At 61.4% G+C, this 16,477-nt stretch overlaps 4 protein-coding genes across 4 annotated transcripts, besides 1 other annotated feature; all 4 read left to right on the top strand.

The window, feature by feature from the left end:
• Window positions 1-40: 40 nt before the first annotated feature.
• Window positions 41-5,707, top strand: LPMP_130270 (hypothetical protein; the record flags this gene model as incomplete). The annotated part of the gene is made up of 1 exon (XM_010698808.1): window positions 41-5,707. The coding sequence occupies one exon, from the start codon at window positions 41-43 to the stop codon at window positions 5,705-5,707; it is 5,667 nt and encodes a 1,888-aa protein (XP_010697110.1).
• Window positions 5,708-6,704: 997 nt separating this feature from the next.
• Window positions 6,705-7,154: a repeat region.
• A 746-nt stretch (window positions 7,155-7,900) lies between these two features.
• Window positions 7,901-8,695, top strand: LPMP_130260 (N-acetyltransferase subunit ARD1, putative; the record flags this gene model as incomplete). The annotated part of the gene is made up of 1 exon (XM_010698807.1): window positions 7,901-8,695. One exon carries the CDS (start codon window positions 7,901-7,903, stop codon window positions 8,693-8,695), a length of 795 nt encoding a protein of 264 aa, XP_010697109.1.
• A 562-nt stretch (window positions 8,696-9,257) lies between these two features.
• LPMP_130250 (hypothetical protein) lies at window positions 9,258-10,859 on the top strand (the record flags this gene model as incomplete). The annotated part of the gene is made up of 1 exon (XM_010698806.1): window positions 9,258-10,859. One exon carries the CDS (start codon window positions 9,258-9,260, stop codon window positions 10,857-10,859), a length of 1,602 nt encoding a protein of 533 aa, XP_010697108.1.
• A 3,719-nt stretch (window positions 10,860-14,578) lies between these two features.
• LPMP_130240 (hypothetical protein) lies at window positions 14,579-15,502 on the top strand (the record flags this gene model as incomplete). Its single annotated transcript, XM_010698805.1, has 1 exon — window positions 14,579-15,502. One exon carries the CDS (start codon window positions 14,579-14,581, stop codon window positions 15,500-15,502), a length of 924 nt encoding a protein of 307 aa, XP_010697107.1.
• Window positions 15,503-16,477: the final 975 nt, after the last annotated feature.

The raw sequence follows: 16,477 nt of genomic DNA, 5'->3' as shown, positions 1-16,477 counted from the left end.
CCCCACACACACGTCAAAGTAAACGGGCGCACCGCACGCTATGTTTGAGGGGTGCCTACAACTGTGTCTCGAATTTATCGGCGCTCAGGTGCCTTGCGTCGGCTGCTCCTCCGCTCAGCTGAGCGAATTCATCTGCGAAGACGTCCTCCCGTATCAAGGCTGGGTCGCTAACGATACCCTTCGAGACACTATCGTGCGACTCTTGCTGACCACGCAGGGCAGCGAGTTCGATGTGTGCGCACTGACGGCGAAGGACGAGATAGAAACCTCATGTGCGGAGAGGGTGGACGTGGCTGTCAGCGCCCCGGGCAGCCGCCAAGGGCGAGGCAGACGGAGGGCTATGCCCGCACCTGCTGCCTCAAACACGAGTCCACAAGGGCGTCGAGTGTCAGCTGAGGAGGCCGTTGTGCTGCTGGACTTGGGCAGAATTGTGTGGACTGAGGAGGAGAAATGTGTGAGTTGCGACCAGCGCGGCGCATCAGGGCAGGATCGACCTCAGGGCTTTCCCTCATCCAGGCGGGATGGTGACCCCAACACGCTGCTCTTCTTCACCCCGTCGCACGCCCTGCGGGAGCGTGTCATGGGGTTTTCTATCACGAATGAGAAGCTGGAGATGGTATCCAGCTTCATCGCGGAGAACGCTGTGCTTGGCTGGGATCGATTGCCCAGCACGCCGGCGTTCAAAGCGCGGTACAAGAACTACCTCGTCGGCAGTGGCCTCAAGTGGCTGAGGCGAATGCACAAGGTGACGCTCGTTTATATGTACCACGAGCCGTCGCGCGGGGTTGTCTATCGATTCTTTCCCCACTTTGCGCTGCCACTAACGGAGCGGGAGAAAAAGGGGCATTTAACGTGGGTGGCAGGGGCGGGGAGCGACGGCCGCGCTCCGTCACCTTCCCGCGAAGACGAGCAGCTGTACGGGGAGTGGGGCCGTGATAGCGGTGGCTGCGATGGTAGGGCGCTTAGTGCGACTGCATCCACAGCGTCCGCGCCGTTGCTGCAGCAGCGCTGCACCTGTCGCAGTCACTACCCCCTCGATCACTACTATGCCCGCAAGCGCCGTCAAGAGGCGGCCTTCCCTGGCGTGGCGTTCGATCTGCAGCTGGTGCGCCAGCTCGTTCAGCAGTCCCCGGAGCGCCGGCTTCTCATGCAGGATGCCGTGCACGCCATCCTTGCCGCCCACGGTCTCTTTCTCACCCGCTGGGAGGACTTCTCGCGGACTGAGCGGATGCACCTGCGACGCCTTATGAGCGTGGCGGGACTCAGCATTGTGGTCGCCTCCGTTACCCTGCGTGGCCATCTGCGTGAGCTGCGTATAGTGATCCCTTCCGAGGACCTTGTGCAGCAGGTGTACACCGTACCGTTACCTGCATCTCCGTCAGAGACTTCCTCCACCTCTGTGAGGCCACGAGCACGCGTTCGCGATGGAGGGGACGGCGGCGAGGTCAAAGCGGAAAAGATGCAGAGTCTTCATCTGAACGGTAGTGATGGGGACAACGACGATGCGGAGGACGTCCATGATGGCGACACCAACTGCAGGGATGAAGCCGCACTGCGGGGGAAGGTGGTTTCCGCACCTGTGATCCTTCGGGCAGACCGCGAGCTTGGTCACGGTGGCGCGGCTGAGGAGCTCGACTTTGATGATCATGAGGGGGATGGCTCCAGGGATAGCACAAGCGGCGAGGACGATGATGAGCAGGGTGATCGGACTCAAAGCCACGCCGCGGCGCCGTTCTCACACCCGTCGACTAGACACCAGCAGTTGGAGGCAGTGGCGGTGCTTCGTGCTGAGCCCAACCAAGCACTAGAACTACAGGCTGCCCACGAAGCGGAGCGACGCCCGCTGTCACTCACCGCCGCCGTGCCGCGTGTTCAGTTTCACATGCCGTACAAACAACGGAGCAAAGCCCTCGGTGCCTTCCTTGAGAGGTACGCGAAGATGCGAGGCACGTTGGTAACGCAGTATCTGTTGCTGCGGCACACCAAAATGTTCACACTCGTGTACGCGCCACGGCCACCAACGGGGCTGCTCGCGCAAGGCCCGCATCCTGTGGAGGCCACTGCTGCGACTGTAGTAAAGGGAGAAGAAGTGGACGACTCATTCCGTGCGAGTGAGGGTGTTGCAGCTGCCACAGCGGCGGACACGGCAGTAGTAGCAGCAGAGGTAGCGCTGCCTCTGCTGCCGCCTCGCACGCTTCACTTCGAATCCAGTGATCCACGGCTTCCCAAAGGCCTGTCGGCTTATTCAGTCAACACGGTGCTGGACGTGCTTGTGCAGGCTGCACCACACTACGCGGCGTCGGTGCCCAGGCTGATGCAGAGCATCGACGTCTCCACCCTAAACCGGCGCGTCCTGCCGTTCCTGCGCCACCTCAAATATGTCCACACCACCGCCGTCGCCCAGCGTGGGCGGAAGCATGTGGGGCTGGTGGTGCTGCTGCCCGCGGAGGGAGAGACGCGCCCCAGTACGCTCAGCGATGCAGCGAAGCAGGCTGTGCTGGACGCTGAGGCTGCTGTCAGTGCTGAGTTCACGAGGAAGAGTGCACGGCAGCCAGTGCTGCCGTCAGCGGCGAGCGGTAAGTCGATTCCCTCGGACATGATGCTGCAGAGCCTCCCGGCTGTGATGAATGGCGCCTGTCGCTCCACGCTGGGTGAGCGTCTCGTCGAGGTGCACCCCGCAGCCACGAAGGCGGTGAATCGCGTCATGACAGTGCGCAACGGCTACGCGCGGAGCTTGGTGCAGCGCATGTCGCGACTTCACCTCGAGCTTTGGCACCAGCACTACCGCTATCCCCCCGACAGTGCGGCAGGGGGTGCTGGCGGCGTACGTGTGCGGGAAATGTACACCCGCATGTCCCTTAGCACGTTTGTCGTCGTCGTGGGTCTTCCTCAGGCCGACCTCGGGCGTGTGCTCGGCCGTGCTGATGGTGTGTGCGACTGGTCGACACCTCTCCGGGATCTCCCGCCCAGTGTTTACGGATGGTGTGTGCAGCGGGGAACGCAGACGCTGTTCGCGTGTCTGCAGGGGCTGTACGACCGTCAGCTCATCCGCTCACCGCAGTGCGGCTTCAACAGCTTCTCTTCTGAGGCATGCGACGACGTCGTCTACGCGCTAGAGCCGCAGTGCACCGTGGATGGCTACACGCATTACTTCATGTCTGCCCCGCCCACCGCTGCTGCGTCGCTGTACGCGTGCATGCGCTACTGGCTTCCGTTCTGGAGCGCGGTAGGGCGGACACCGCACAGGCTCTCGTCGCAACTTCTGGCACTAGAGTCGAATGCTGCCGTAGTGCAGGTGGTGGCACTCTCCAAGTTGCTGCGACAGGACCCCAGCTTCCTGGCAGCGCAGCTCTACCAAAGCAGTGGGTTGCCGCTAGAGTCGCGGCGTAGCACCAGCCTTGGTGACGTCGCTGCCGACGCGGTGAGACGTGGGGCAGATCGGCGAGGCGTACCTGGCCGAAGCAGCGTCTCTTCCTCTGCTTCCCTGTTTGCACCCAAACGTCACGGCCGTGGCGATGACGGGGACAACACCTCCCCAGCGGCGACGACGGCAGCCGGCAGCCATCACGTTGCGGAACAGCGTCCCCACAAGGCGCCCCGCACAGAGATCAGTGGCCCCACCGTCGCTGAGGCGCTGGAGTCTGCATTCCACCACTTCGCACCTCTCAGGCGCGTCAATGAAGTGATGCGTCTCGTGCTGCGCGGTCGCAGCGTGCACCTCTCTCACCATCCGCTTTTCTGTGTACCAGCAACGCTGCCAGCAGTGCGAGTTCTGCAGCACGGAGGTGTGAAGGCCAGCGACTCGCTTCTTCACCCCTCCAGTGGTGGCGGTTGCAGAGGAACGGGGACGCCTACGGAATTCAATATGACGAACTCTGGACAGGGCGGCGGTGCGTACAATCGACTAGTGAGCACGTCGACGACGCACATGGCAGTGCTGGCAGAGACGCTGTGCGCCGTGCGGGGCTCGAACGCCGCTCATAGAGCGTGCCAGCTGCGGCACTCCTCGTCTACGGAGGAGCTTTGTGAAGAGGTGGAGAGTGTTTACGCGCCACAGGCGGCGGCTTCTACCGCTGCTGTTGCCACCGCCGATTTCGCACTCGCGCATTCTTGCGCCGCCTCGGCGCCTCTGTCGCTACCTCAACTCTCGTTGCTCCCGTCTCCGCAAGCGACGGAGATGCGCTTGTCTCCTCCTTCGACGCAGCAGTCACAGCTGCGATTGATGGAGGCCGGCTTCGAGGTGGCCGCCGACATCCTGCGCATGATTGTCTTCTGTGACCAGGCCCACTACCGCGCCAGTGTCGCGCGGTCACTCTTGACGGCGTTCAACACGCCCTGGCTGGTGTCGCGTGCGCGCGCATTTTTGCAGCGACTGCCGGTATTTCGCCGAGCACGGCAGCAGAACGTCCGCGTGCCGCAGTTGTCGTTGGCGCATAGCCCGTACATTCTGCCACTCAACGCACTGCGCACTGCACCACACCCGTGCGCAAATATGGCGGTGCTGCACCAGTGGGTGCAGGAGGCGGATACTCTGAGCGGTGCAGTGACTGGAGGCCGCGAGAGCCCTACAATGCTGTGGGCCCACGGGGAGATGAACTCGCTCCTCGCATCGGGTGCGCAGGAGCCCTTGCAGTCCACCCAGCCGCCGCCGCTGGAGCTCCTTCATCAGCCTTCAATGGACCAAGCGTACATGTCGATGGCAATGAATGCAGTGCGAGAGAGGATGACGCGACTTCCCTTGCCGCAGTTGGCGTGGCCGGCAGATGCTGTCGCGTGCGAAGGGCTCCTGCGGCGGCGCCCTGACAGCGCAGAGGGAGCCGAGGCCAATGTGACTGGTGTGGTAGTCGGGACCGTCGCGGCACGGCGTGCTCGTCCGCATCGCAAGCGGAGGCGCTCTTCCGCTGCGAGGGGCAGCAAAGAGGCATCAAACGGTGAGGAGGATACGGACAATAGCAACGACAGCAGCGACGACGGGGACAGCGTTGCTGTGGCCCGCGCAGAGGTCGAAGCGGCTCGTCAGCTGTACCCGGCCCGTACAATTCGCAACTATGGAGACCCGCCGTACCTACAGAATATTCCCATCGACGGCCCTCCAACCGCGGCGGAGCAGCGCGCTGTTGAGGCGTGCTACGAGGCGCTCCGCGGCGGTGCATTCGCACCATTTTCGCCTCTCAGCCCGCTCTACGACGGCAGCCACACACCTGAGGGGTGTAGTCTGATCCCGTACCCTAGCATCTTTCATCACGTGGACGGGAGTTGGCACTCGTACATGTGGCATCTCGTGGTGCACACTGTCTACCGCTACATCTTGTGTGTGCCAGGGATTCGCCACGCCGATCTGGAGGGCCGGCTGATGGCGAGCGGTGTGGTGAGCCAGCGAGCACTGTGGGCGGTTCTGCGGTTTTTGATGGACCGTCGGCTTCTGCTATGCCACGAGGAAGAACTCGCGCAGCCCCTCTGCACCCCAGGCGGTGGTGCACTCGGCGACCCGCCGCGGCTGCGCAGCCCATTCCAGCTGCGCAAGCCCTCCAGGCCTGACGCCGCGCCGTCGCTGCCGTCGTCCCTGTCGGCACCTATTGGCGAGCTCCAGTTTACAAACCGGCAGAGGGGCGGCGCTCCAGGCAATTGCTGCTATCATCCTACAATACCGTTAGAGGGGCTGCGCCTCGTCATGTCTCCGCGTCTGCTCAATCCGCTGCTTCCATGAACAAAACTAAATCTGCTTGCTTTGCATAGAAATCGATGACAACTAGAACGCTGTTGCCGGCTGTGCCCATGCTGCGTGGAAGGGGAGGGGGACTGATGACTCCACTCACTAAAGCTGCGCAAGCCTGACAATGCTCCCGCGCCCCGCATTCCCCCGTGATGCTGATCAGTAGTCTCTGCAAGCCACTCGAGCGGATGGTTGCGCGATGTCTGCGTGACTATCTGGAAGACAAGCCCCAGCCAAAGCGGTCTGGCTTCCGAGCCTGCTGCGTCACTGTTGGTTCCCTTGGGTGTGCCTCTCCTCCCGGCAGCTCAGCGCCGGCAGGGCACCAAGACAGAAGGCCCTGCGGGCTCCGTGCCTGTGCGTTCGGCTCGGGGGCTCAGCGCGGGCCTGCGCCGTGCTTTCTGAACCATGGGTGTCCGAGATGACAGTCGCATCCGTCCTCTCGACGTGGGCGCCCAGCAAATGCGCGGCGCTGGCCGGCATGTTGCGGGGGTTGTCAGGGAAGCCGCGGCTCGGCTAGACAGGCTGGGGCGGTCTGCTCGCATGAAGGGGGCCCGCTGGAGCATCCGCCCGGCCCTCTCTACTTGGCATTGGCGGGGTGGCGGGCGCTCTGCGGCGCTGGAAAAGAAAACCGAAGGGGGGTCCTTTGGCGCGGGTGCGCTAAAGCAGCTGCGATCACGATGTGGCCCCGCAGCGCTGTGACGGCACTTCGGCAGTTCTCATGCGGGCATGAGGGTGTCGGCTCCTTCGGGGCACCGCGCGCACACCCTCCTGGTGTGCCGGCGGTTGTTTTGGTTTCGGCGGATCCGCTCGCTGGTGGGCTGCGGGTGGGCCCTCCGGACGGAAAAGGGACGTCGGCACGGGGGCAATGTCTCCCCCGTTTCGCGAAGTTCTCGTGCTTGCAGCGGCGCTGTGTGATGTTCATGCGCTGGTGGGTTCGGTGGCGGGGGGGCTGCGGGGTCCGCCTGGCCGGCCGGCGCGCCGGAAAGCGGACGCGGCTGCCGTTGCAAACGCGCTCTTCTCCGTCATGGCCCCTCCCCTCGGTGCGGGTCCCTCAACAGCGGGGGTGGCGCGTTGCGGCATTTCTGGGCACCAATGCCGGCCCACCCACCCTGTCGCGTGCGCCTCTCGTTTCCGTTTTTCTTTGGCTGCTTTTTGGGTTGTGGCGCGGCGGCGGGGCGGGTAGGCCGGCTCCGGCCGCATGGATGGCGGGCTTGGGCGCACGCCCAAGATGCCAGCCGACGCCCCTGTACGTTTCCCGCCCAGATAAAGGCTTGCAGCCCGCCAGGGTCTGCGTAGTGCCGGGCACGCAGCGCGTATCCGAAGAGTCGGGAGGGGGTGGGCGAGAAGAGCCCGCCAGGCGCACGGCGCGGTTCAACGGCAGGCGGCTCCCCCAGAGGACCTCGATTTGGCCGCGGCGCAGCGGAGGTGTATGCGGGTCGTGTTTTTGCGCGTTCATGAGGATTTCCTCCTCATGTCGAGGTGGCACGCTGGCCCACAAACAACGAAGTTGGTGCTGAAGGTGCCGGCGTATATCCTCCGCAGGTGCGCCTCTACGCCTGTGCATACGTGGCGCAGCGCGTCCGGCGTAGGTGAGCTGGGCCACGTGTTCTAGTCGGACGCGAGGCGGAGGCAGCGCAAACGCACCAACTCCGCTGCACATAGGCGTGCGTGCGAAAGAGCGGCCGCACTGTGGAACGGCGAGGCCGTGGCTATGGTGTCACTTGCGCTGTTGCTGCTGCTGATGCAGACAGGCGTCATTGCACAATGTTGATTCTCTCCACCCCGGGCGCAAGCGAGTTGGACCTTCCTACACTTTTACCTACATTGACTCCCCGTTGTTTGCTCAGCACCGACGCGAGAGCAAAGCGTCTGTGTGTATGTGCGTGATGGGCACGTTGTTGACTCTGCACTGCGCCATATGTGCCGTCCCACAGGCGTGTTCATGAGAGCAACCTCTCACTGCCCCTTTCTTTTCCTTGTCGCTCTGGTGTCGTTTTACCCCTAAATCTTTTCGCTGATTTGGAACCTCTGAACCATTTCAACGCTCACCCACCCACCCACCCACACACACACACGCATCGTTGCCGATCTTGAGTTCTGTTCCCTGAACGGCGTACCTTCTCCATCATTGTTTTATCTCCCCATCTCTTTCTGCGCACTCAGGGCCACGCGAGAGCCGCCGTCATCATGCAGCTCCGTCGCGCCACCATGGAGGACATGTACGAGATGCAGCACAGCAATCTCCGTTGTCTTCCCGAGAACTACAATCTGCGGTACTACTATTACCATCTCCTCTCATGGCCGCAGCTGCTCTATGTGCAGCAGGACTACAACCGCAACACCGTCGGCTACGTTCTGGGGAAGATGGATGACGAGGAGGTAGCCGAGAAAAAGCATGGCCACATCACGTCTCTGGCCGTGCTGCGGTCGCATCGCAAGCTCGGCATCGCGTCACGTGTGATGCGAGCAACGATGAAGGAGATGGACGCCGAGTACGACGCCCACTACTGCTCTCTGCATGTGCGCAAGACGAATGACGCTGCACTGCACCTCTATCAGGATACTCTCGGGTTTCGCTGCGTTGGCGTGGAGGAGAAGTACTACATGGACGAGGAGGACGCATATCACATGAAGAGCTTCTTTCACCAGGAGAACCCCGGCTCCTACGTCGACGATCACAAGCGACTGATACGCAAGACTGTGCCAGTTGAGGTGGAGGGCTACCCGGCCGCGACTGGCACGTCGTTGCCAGCGGTAGGCGGGCGCGGCGGGGACAGGAATGGCAAGAAGGGCAACGATAAGGCCGCAAAGGAGATTTCCGCCAAGGAACGGGAAGCTGCGATGGCCGAGTTGCTGGGACTGGATGCGGATGGAAAGGGCAAGGGCGCTGGTGGTGGTGGCGGAAAGGGCAAGAGCGGCAATAACAAGAACAGCGCCTCAGGCGGCGGTGGCGGGAAGAGGGGCAGCGGAAAGCAGAAGTAGACCCCCCCTCCCTCCCTCCCTCTTTCCTCCTTCGCTTCAGCGTGCTGCGCCCTTCTGTCTGATAAGAGACTAAGCAGACCGGGGCTATCGGTGCATACCGTGCACTGGCATGCATGCAAAGCACACACCCAACATGAGGCAAACCAATCAGCATAGGGTCACATTGGTGAGCCTGTCATCTTCGCAGTGGCAAGGGCGTTCTTGCACGCGTTCCTGCATACACCCACATAGAGTGGCAGTGGCGGCGGGTCACATGTCCAGACTGCTACTCATAACTCTAGTGGCGCTTGTTTTTCTCTCAAGACCCTCCCCATGAAGCTGCTGAAGAGCAGACATTGAGTGATGCCGTGCTCTGCTCTGCTCGGCTGTATCTCGTCTTGTGGACGACATCCACGACTCATGGATCTCTCTCTCTGTGTAAGTACCACCACCCTCTCTATCCACACACTATTCCTCCCTTCCCACCGCTTCTCTCCCCCTCGCTCGCTCTTGGCTTACCTACACGCCCATATGGCCTACACGTGCCTGCGTGAAGGAAAATACGCAGCGCCTAGCAGCGAAGATGTTTGAGCCTCTGTGCGAGTTGCTCGTCGAGGACCCGCAGGCACTCATAGAAGATGAGCGTGTGCTTGGCGAGAAGGCCGGGAGACTCTTTGGCTTCCGTGACTTTAGCGCCTACGCCGCGCTTGGCGGCGCTGTGTATCCACCGCTGCGATGCGCCAACGATGGTGTCGTGGCGTGGGATGCAGTGCACGGCATGAATGGCTCCAACAACGGCAACGGGAGGACGCGGGCCACCGATTCTGCCTCATCTTTGTCCGCAGACGGGGCCGCCGTCCTCACGTCGTCGTCGCTGCACGGCCAGGCTGAGATGGATACGAGGTGGTGGTCGTCGCTGGCGACTGCGATAGAGGCGCACCGGCGGGCTCGCCCTGGATGTCGCTCTTGGCTTCGCCAGCTGTGCTCATCAGCGCCGCATCTCCTTCCCTATCTCGCCCGCTGCCTAATCAAGACGGTATCCTTTGTGCTGCCGGGCCTCCGCAGCATATTCCCGACTGCCTTACCGAGTGCGCGGCTGGTGTTACGGGCGCGGCGCTCTCGCTGTGGTGGGCCGGAGCGTGTAACGGGTCTCAGCTTTCACTCTTCGTACATGTGGCTTGCAGTGGCGGTGGAGGAAGGCGGCGCCGATGCCTCGACGCGCGTCGTCGTGTACGACGTGGGCGAAGAGAGGGTAATATGTGTCCTGACGCATGCCTTTCAGAAGGAGGTGAGCTGGCTGCAATGGAAGCCACAGTCGCGCGATGTCCTGGCGGTGGGGTGCTGCGGCGGCGTACTGCTCTGGAGGCTGTTGGCGGCCTCCTCAGACCGCACCGCTGATGCATCCTGGTCCGTTGCAAAGACATTGGCAAGCGCGGATGCTGCCGCCCGCGTCTTATTCTACCCCACCAGCAGCGGCGTCACCATCACCGCCGGGGCCTTTGCTCATCAGGACGCGAACACACTCGCCTGCGCCAGTAATGCCGACACGCGCCTCTTTTTTCTCCAATTGAATGAGCCACCCTTTCACCCGCAGGCATGCGGCACCGTTGTCGTCCCCTCTGTCGACGGCGGGCTGGGTCAGGTTGTGTTTGATGACAATGACTTGTTCCTGCTCTGCACCGTGTGCGAACACGGATCCCTGGCACTGGTGCGCATCCGGCCTTCACCCATGTCTGCGTCCGGCGCTGCGTCGGCCGCGGCGTTCCAGTCGTGTGTCGTGCCCACGCCAGCCCCGGTGGACTGCGTCGTGCGTGCCACGGGTCTTGGGCCTTCCCTGTACTTCCTGAGCACCGCCGGGCTCGAGGGTGTCCTGCTCGCCCGTATCAACCCCTTCATTGGCGTCGAGGTCGTCTCTATGATCTCTACCGGGTTGTACCGTGGTGTGGGTGGCTGTGTCACCCGCTTCGAGTGCAGCCGCCGCCGTCTGTGGATCCAGACAGAGACGAACCACCTGCTGGTGTGCCGGTGCGGGTTGCGGGACGGTGTCATCTCGCTAATCCCAATCGGCGTGACAGCGATGGAGGTGGTGGAAATGGCATCCTTTGCGGGGTGCAAGACGGGCTCCCTCGTCGCAGCGTTGGAGGTGGATGGCACCATTCAGTTTCTTCCCTCCTATCATGGTTAGTATCCCGAGAGAGAGAGGGAGGGAGGGAGAGGGGGGCACCTATAGAGACCTCCGACAGAATGGCGCATACCCGGGCATTCGTGCACGCTACTGTGTGTGCGGCGTCTGTGTTCGCAGCTGGCCGCGCTGATGAGCACGAGACGCGCATGGAGGTGTGCGTCAGGTAATGCGAAAGAAGAAGCAGCAGAAGAGACGTGGTCACCTACACAAGAGGAGACCTTAAAGGAAATAGGCACCACCGTGTTCACACCGCCACTACACATAAGTTTGCACAGTCGCAGCGGCGCTGGGGTGCACATGCGCAACTCACTGACAGACCCGCGTCAACGTCAGGAAGCCAGCTTGAATGTGCCCGGGGAGGACTCCTCTACGGAGAGAAGTAGGCGCTAACTTAAATGCTGTAGGGTAGCCAAGAGGTGGCGGAACGCCTTTTCGGTCATCGGAACTGCTTACAAAGTGTCGAGCTGAAGAGAGAATCCTCTGGTGTCAGGCCGCTTGACCACTGCCTCCTGGCGCTTTCTCAAGCTCCCACTGTGCTCTCCCTCGTCGGAATAGGCTTATGTACGGATTGCCTGGTGTACTTGTGCTTTAGTTTGTTACCCTCGTTTTCACATCTCCCTTTTCCATGTTCACAGAACTGCCCCCTCCCTCCCCCTCCCACCCCAGCATGTAGGTCAAAGCACACTGAAGAGGTTTTACGTGGACAGCTTGAAGGCCCGAGTCCTGAAGAGTTGCCCGGGGGGGGGGTCTCTTCCTCCTTTTCACCATCGTGCCTTCGCTCATTCGCCTCTGTGCCTTCCACGCTCGTGATTCAAGATAAGCTCGATTTCAACGGTGCCTCCGATGAAAGTCAGACTGCCGTAGCGGATGAGATGGGGCTGCACGACTGTGCTTGAAGTGCCACCTTGACGAGGGAAGCCTCTAGAAGAGATAAAAGTAAAGGCCTTCAAGGCCATCCTGCAGGCACACGAGGTACTCACCAGGAGCGCACCGGGGCGTTCCCGCACGATGGGCCTCCCTCCCTTTCTTGAACGGAAGGGGCAACGGGAGATCTTCCCCCCCCCCCCCTCCCCCATCCGGGCTGCGCACTCGTCAGTCGCCACGCGGCGCAGGCGAGGGCGTTCGATGATGCCTGCCGCCAAGTGGGTTACAATAAGCACCGGTCCACCCCAGCGCTACAGCGAGGAACACTGTGACCCACTGGATCCCTCATTTGCGGCCCTGGCCGGGGTCACGCTCACGTCTGGCTCAAAGTGTGAGGCCGACGACATGAAGAAACGCGTGTGCCGGTCGGCGCACCGCTGGCGCCTGGGGACTTTGGGCAACACAAGCGGAGCGCTACAACTTTTTCAAGGCCGTCGACCTGCCAGAGGAGCGCCTGCTTCCCGTCCCGCATGTCATCCCCAGTCTGAGCTGCGCACACGCGCCTCGTGGTGGGGGCGAGTCAGCGGAGACGGCGGCATCTCTCCCCTTTTTTTTCGCTCTTACAGAATTACGATGTGACGCGGGGGGTCGGGCGCCTGTGTGGGGCACACGCGGCACGCAAACGAGTGTGGCAGCGCCTCACGGAGGCGGAAGCCGAGTTTACTGCATTGACGCGCCCTCTCCAAATCTTCTCTGAGAACGATGCCCGCTATCCACCGGCGCGCGCTGGAACGTGGGCGTGGGCCAGGGTGTGGCCTGAACAATCGTGGGCATCATCACCCCATCCCCTGTGGCGGCTATGGCCATGACTGGCAAGACTTTGGTCGCAGCAGAAGAGTCTCCGGAGGACGACCTCGTGGCGGCGGTGCGTCGCATCGCTGGTCGGATCGACGTGGCCAACCCTCTCATGCACCCGGAGCGTGAGTCGCGGGCACGCATGGAGGAGGAGTCGTCGTTGGGTTTGGCTTCCGAGGCAAACACGCTTTTAAGAGCGGAGTGCATATGGAGCGAGAGGGGAGGATTGGTGAGCCGCCCTCTCCAGCGTCTTGCAAAGCTGGCCGTGGTGCTGCGTAATCCAGGGCTCTCCATCCGGCCCTTTGCATCGATTCTGCCCCTTACGCTCCTGCATGCTGCACACCACCACCACCACCACCACTCCTTCCTCAACCCCGCGTGGACGTTTTCGCTAGCGCGGGCGTGCAGAGGCAAACCTCGCTCCGTCCACGCTGGACTTGGATGGGATGGCCCTCTGCTGTGCCTTGACGCCACTGCACGTCTCGAGCTGCCCATGTTGGATGCGCAGCTCGTGCGCCGTACGTGGGCTGGTACGGCGTACAATCGCACCTCCTCCTACCAATGACGGAGGCAACGACGCGATTTGCTTCACAGCCACGTCTCGGTGGATGGGGTGCATACGCTCATCACTGTGCGTGGTGGGAGCATCGAGGCGGCAGCCCTACGCCTCACCCTCCCACAGCTGAACGCATGGCTCTGCGTGCCAGCAGACATGGGTAAGCGAGTCGGATGACGCAAGACGTGCTCGCACGAGGGCAGAACAGTGAGGCAATACTTTGACCTGCACAGGGGTGCTGCGTCAACCCATCCAGAGGAGACGCTGCCACTGTGCTGAGGGGCTGTGCTGACGACAGTCCACTTCCCCTCCTTTGCAGAATGTGCAAACACACAGCTGAATGGGGTTGGTGGCGTTAGGCGGGGCCTGCCGGTGGGCAAGCTGGGCGAGTGCCCACGTACGGTTGGCTTTAAGAGCGGGGCATGGTGGTTGTCTTCTACATAGTGGGTTTGCTGAATCCCACCGGCACGCTCTCGCGTAGCCTTGAGGAGTACGGCCTCGTACCGGGGTCGTCTCTCGTCTGCTCGTATATGAAGGATGTGTCGCGCGCTGTCACCTCCGAGCGGCACCTTTTTCCCCACTGTGCGAGGGTGGGAGAGAAGCCACCGGACGACTGTCGGCGGAGTGCAACAAGTTAGAGGCTTACTGCTGGGTGGTTACTGCCTAGCCACAAGAAGTCTTCTAGCAAAATATGAGTTTTGCCGCCGCGAGCACTGAAGAAACATGCGAGGAAACCGCCGAAGAAAATCTCGGGTGAGAACCATCCCCCTGTTCGCCCTGTTCGCCCTGTTCTGCGGGAACACATGGGGCTCTCGTGCTTGGTGTGCTGATCTGTGCGTGTGCCTGGTTCTTTTCATCCTCCTCCTCTCCTCTGTCGACTCTTTGCCAAGCGAGGGTTAATGACCAATACTTGAGTCACCGGGCGAGGGTGTTACCACAGAATTACCCTGCCGGGCTCTCGCAGGCACCCCTGCAGTGTCATTCGCTGGGCGGCGAGCGGCCCAGGTGCAAAGTGCATCACTGCCCTTTTTTTTCCCGGTTGTGCGTGTGCGTGTGTTCCCGCGGAGTTGTTGATCGCTTGCGCCCGACTTGCCGCTTCTTATGAAAGAGGGGCTTGTGGAGAAACGACGCCGTGGCGGATGTGGTGGAGCCACCGCATCCATATGGGTGTTTGTGCGGTCTCTGCGTGGTCATGCACGCCTGCGTGTGTGTGTGTCTCTCTCTCTCTGCAAGTGTACGCGTGCTGGTGCTTGTTTTGTGCGACGTACACATGCGTGCCCACTCCACTGTCGCACAGCTGATGACCTTCACTGCTCTCCCTTCCCCACCTCCTCATGTAACTATGCACGGCTGTATAGCACTACACGCGGATGTGTGCTCGTAACCAACCACCTTCACCACCACAACACACACACACACACACACACACATAGAGGATCCCGTAATGTCCAGTGCGCTCGACAGCATCACCGCCGCCACAAAGTTGCGGCGTGCGGAGCTCGATGTACAGCGTGAGCTAGAGGCGAAGCGCCAGGAGTACAATCGGCGCATGGCACAAGTAAAGGAAGGGGAGGCACAGTTGGCTGCCGACCGGGCGGATCTACAAGATACACTCGTGCAGTACTACAAATTCATCCAGGAGAACGAGATCAAGCGTAGTCGTGCCATGAAGAAGGTAGCCATCGAAGAGAAGCAGCGCAAGGAGCGGGAGGTGTACATTGCCCAGCTCACCCAGCGTCTGCAAGGGTTGGAGTCCAAGTGGGATGAGATGAAGACGCAGTACAGGGACATGGAGAAGTACCAAGCGTTCTTGGAGGAGATTCTCTCCCGCAACGACGGAGACGAGTACCAAGAACCGCGTGACGTAATCAAGCGCTGGATGACGCTGTGCGACAACACTAGGGTCCTGCAGGAGCGCAAGACACAGCTCGAGGAGGATCTCCTGCGCACACGCAGCTCGCTCAACTTGGCGCGCCAGCGCCGCAGCACGGAGAACATCGCTCTCCAGAATCGATTGAACGAGATGCAGATGTCGTTTGAGTCACTGCAGAAGTCCATAAAGGCAAAGCAGGACAAACTGGATCGAAAGGTCAAGCAGAAGAGCTCAACGACGCGCACAGTGAGCCACGTCAGCATGGCCACGGCGAACCTGTACGACCGATGCATGTTGTGGACGCGCGACTACTCGGGCCGCGGCAGGGGAGAGGGAGCAAACAACAACGTATTACATCAGCTGCACGCCATCTGTGACTGCCTAGAAGACTTTCAGACCATCATCATGCAACATCAGGAGCAGCAGCGCCAAGCGGCGACGCAGCTGGCAGCAGGGGCGGCCACCCAACAGGGGGCGTCGGCCAAGGCGGGGTGAGCGGCACTCTTTGTTGTGTTTTTTTTTTGGGCTTGCGCGTGTGTGTGTAGCGTCTGCCACTGGTCGCCGTTAGTTGACTTCTGTTTTAGCTCTTGTCGTCTCCTCTGACCTGTGTGAGGTGCTGCTTACTGTCCTAGTCGTGTCTGCGTTCTGCTGCTGCTGCTGCTGTCTCTTCCCCCCTTTTCACTCTGTGCGTTGTTTTCCTTTTCGTTCTGAGGCTGTCCAAGCAGCCACGCGAATATATCTATGGCCCTGCGTGAGCTCCGCGGGATCGGCTGGAGACGAGATGTGAATGAAGGCGGGGATGAGGTGAGGCAAGAAGCAGCAGAAGACGGGTGAGTGAGGGGTAAAGGCTCGCTGCGAGTTGTGCTTCCATATATACGTCTTTTACGTCCCCTTCTTCCACTCGCACACATCTCCCCCTGCCCTCCACGGTCCGCCTCTCCACAACTTCATGTATAGTATCACCTACAGAGAGAAGAGGCGCCGCCACGGCTCTCCTCCTCCGCCCTCTCGTCGTTTCTCTCTGCTGTCTGTGTCACCCTCCTCTTGGTCCTCTCTGTCGCTTACTGGGCTGGGTTGGCTGCTGCTGCTGTGATCGCCCTCAGCCAATTTTTCAGGCTTCTGAGAACTGTTCCGTGTGGACACGCGTTTGCTGGTGCGTGCGGAAGGCGGGAGAGAGGTGCTGCGTTAAAGGTCATCTGCCAATCGCCCCTCTGCGGCCACCCATCGGCGGACAGTGCTGCGCCTGCACGCGCCACGGTGAGCAGCAGACAGCACGAGAGAATTCGACTGACAAACACACACACGTACCCCCATAAGCCACCCCCCTCCCCCGCAGCACGAGGAGAGTGCATCCGCTTCTACTGAAGTGCATTTCTCTCAATCGCCCCCCCCCCCCCCCCCCCCCGCTCGCGTCTCGTCTCGTCTCGTCGTACTCGTACGTACGTCTCGTCACTCGTCGTACGTCGTCGT

The sequence above is a fragment of the Leishmania panamensis genome (assembly GCF_000755165.1).
Source record: "Leishmania panamensis strain MHOM/PA/94/PSC-1 chromosome 13 sequence".
In the NCBI taxonomy this organism is placed as follows: Eukaryota; Euglenozoa; class Kinetoplastea; order Trypanosomatida; family Trypanosomatidae; genus Leishmania; species Leishmania panamensis.
Note: the sequence above shows the minus strand (reverse complement) of the source record. Positions and strands in the feature narration are given on the sequence as shown.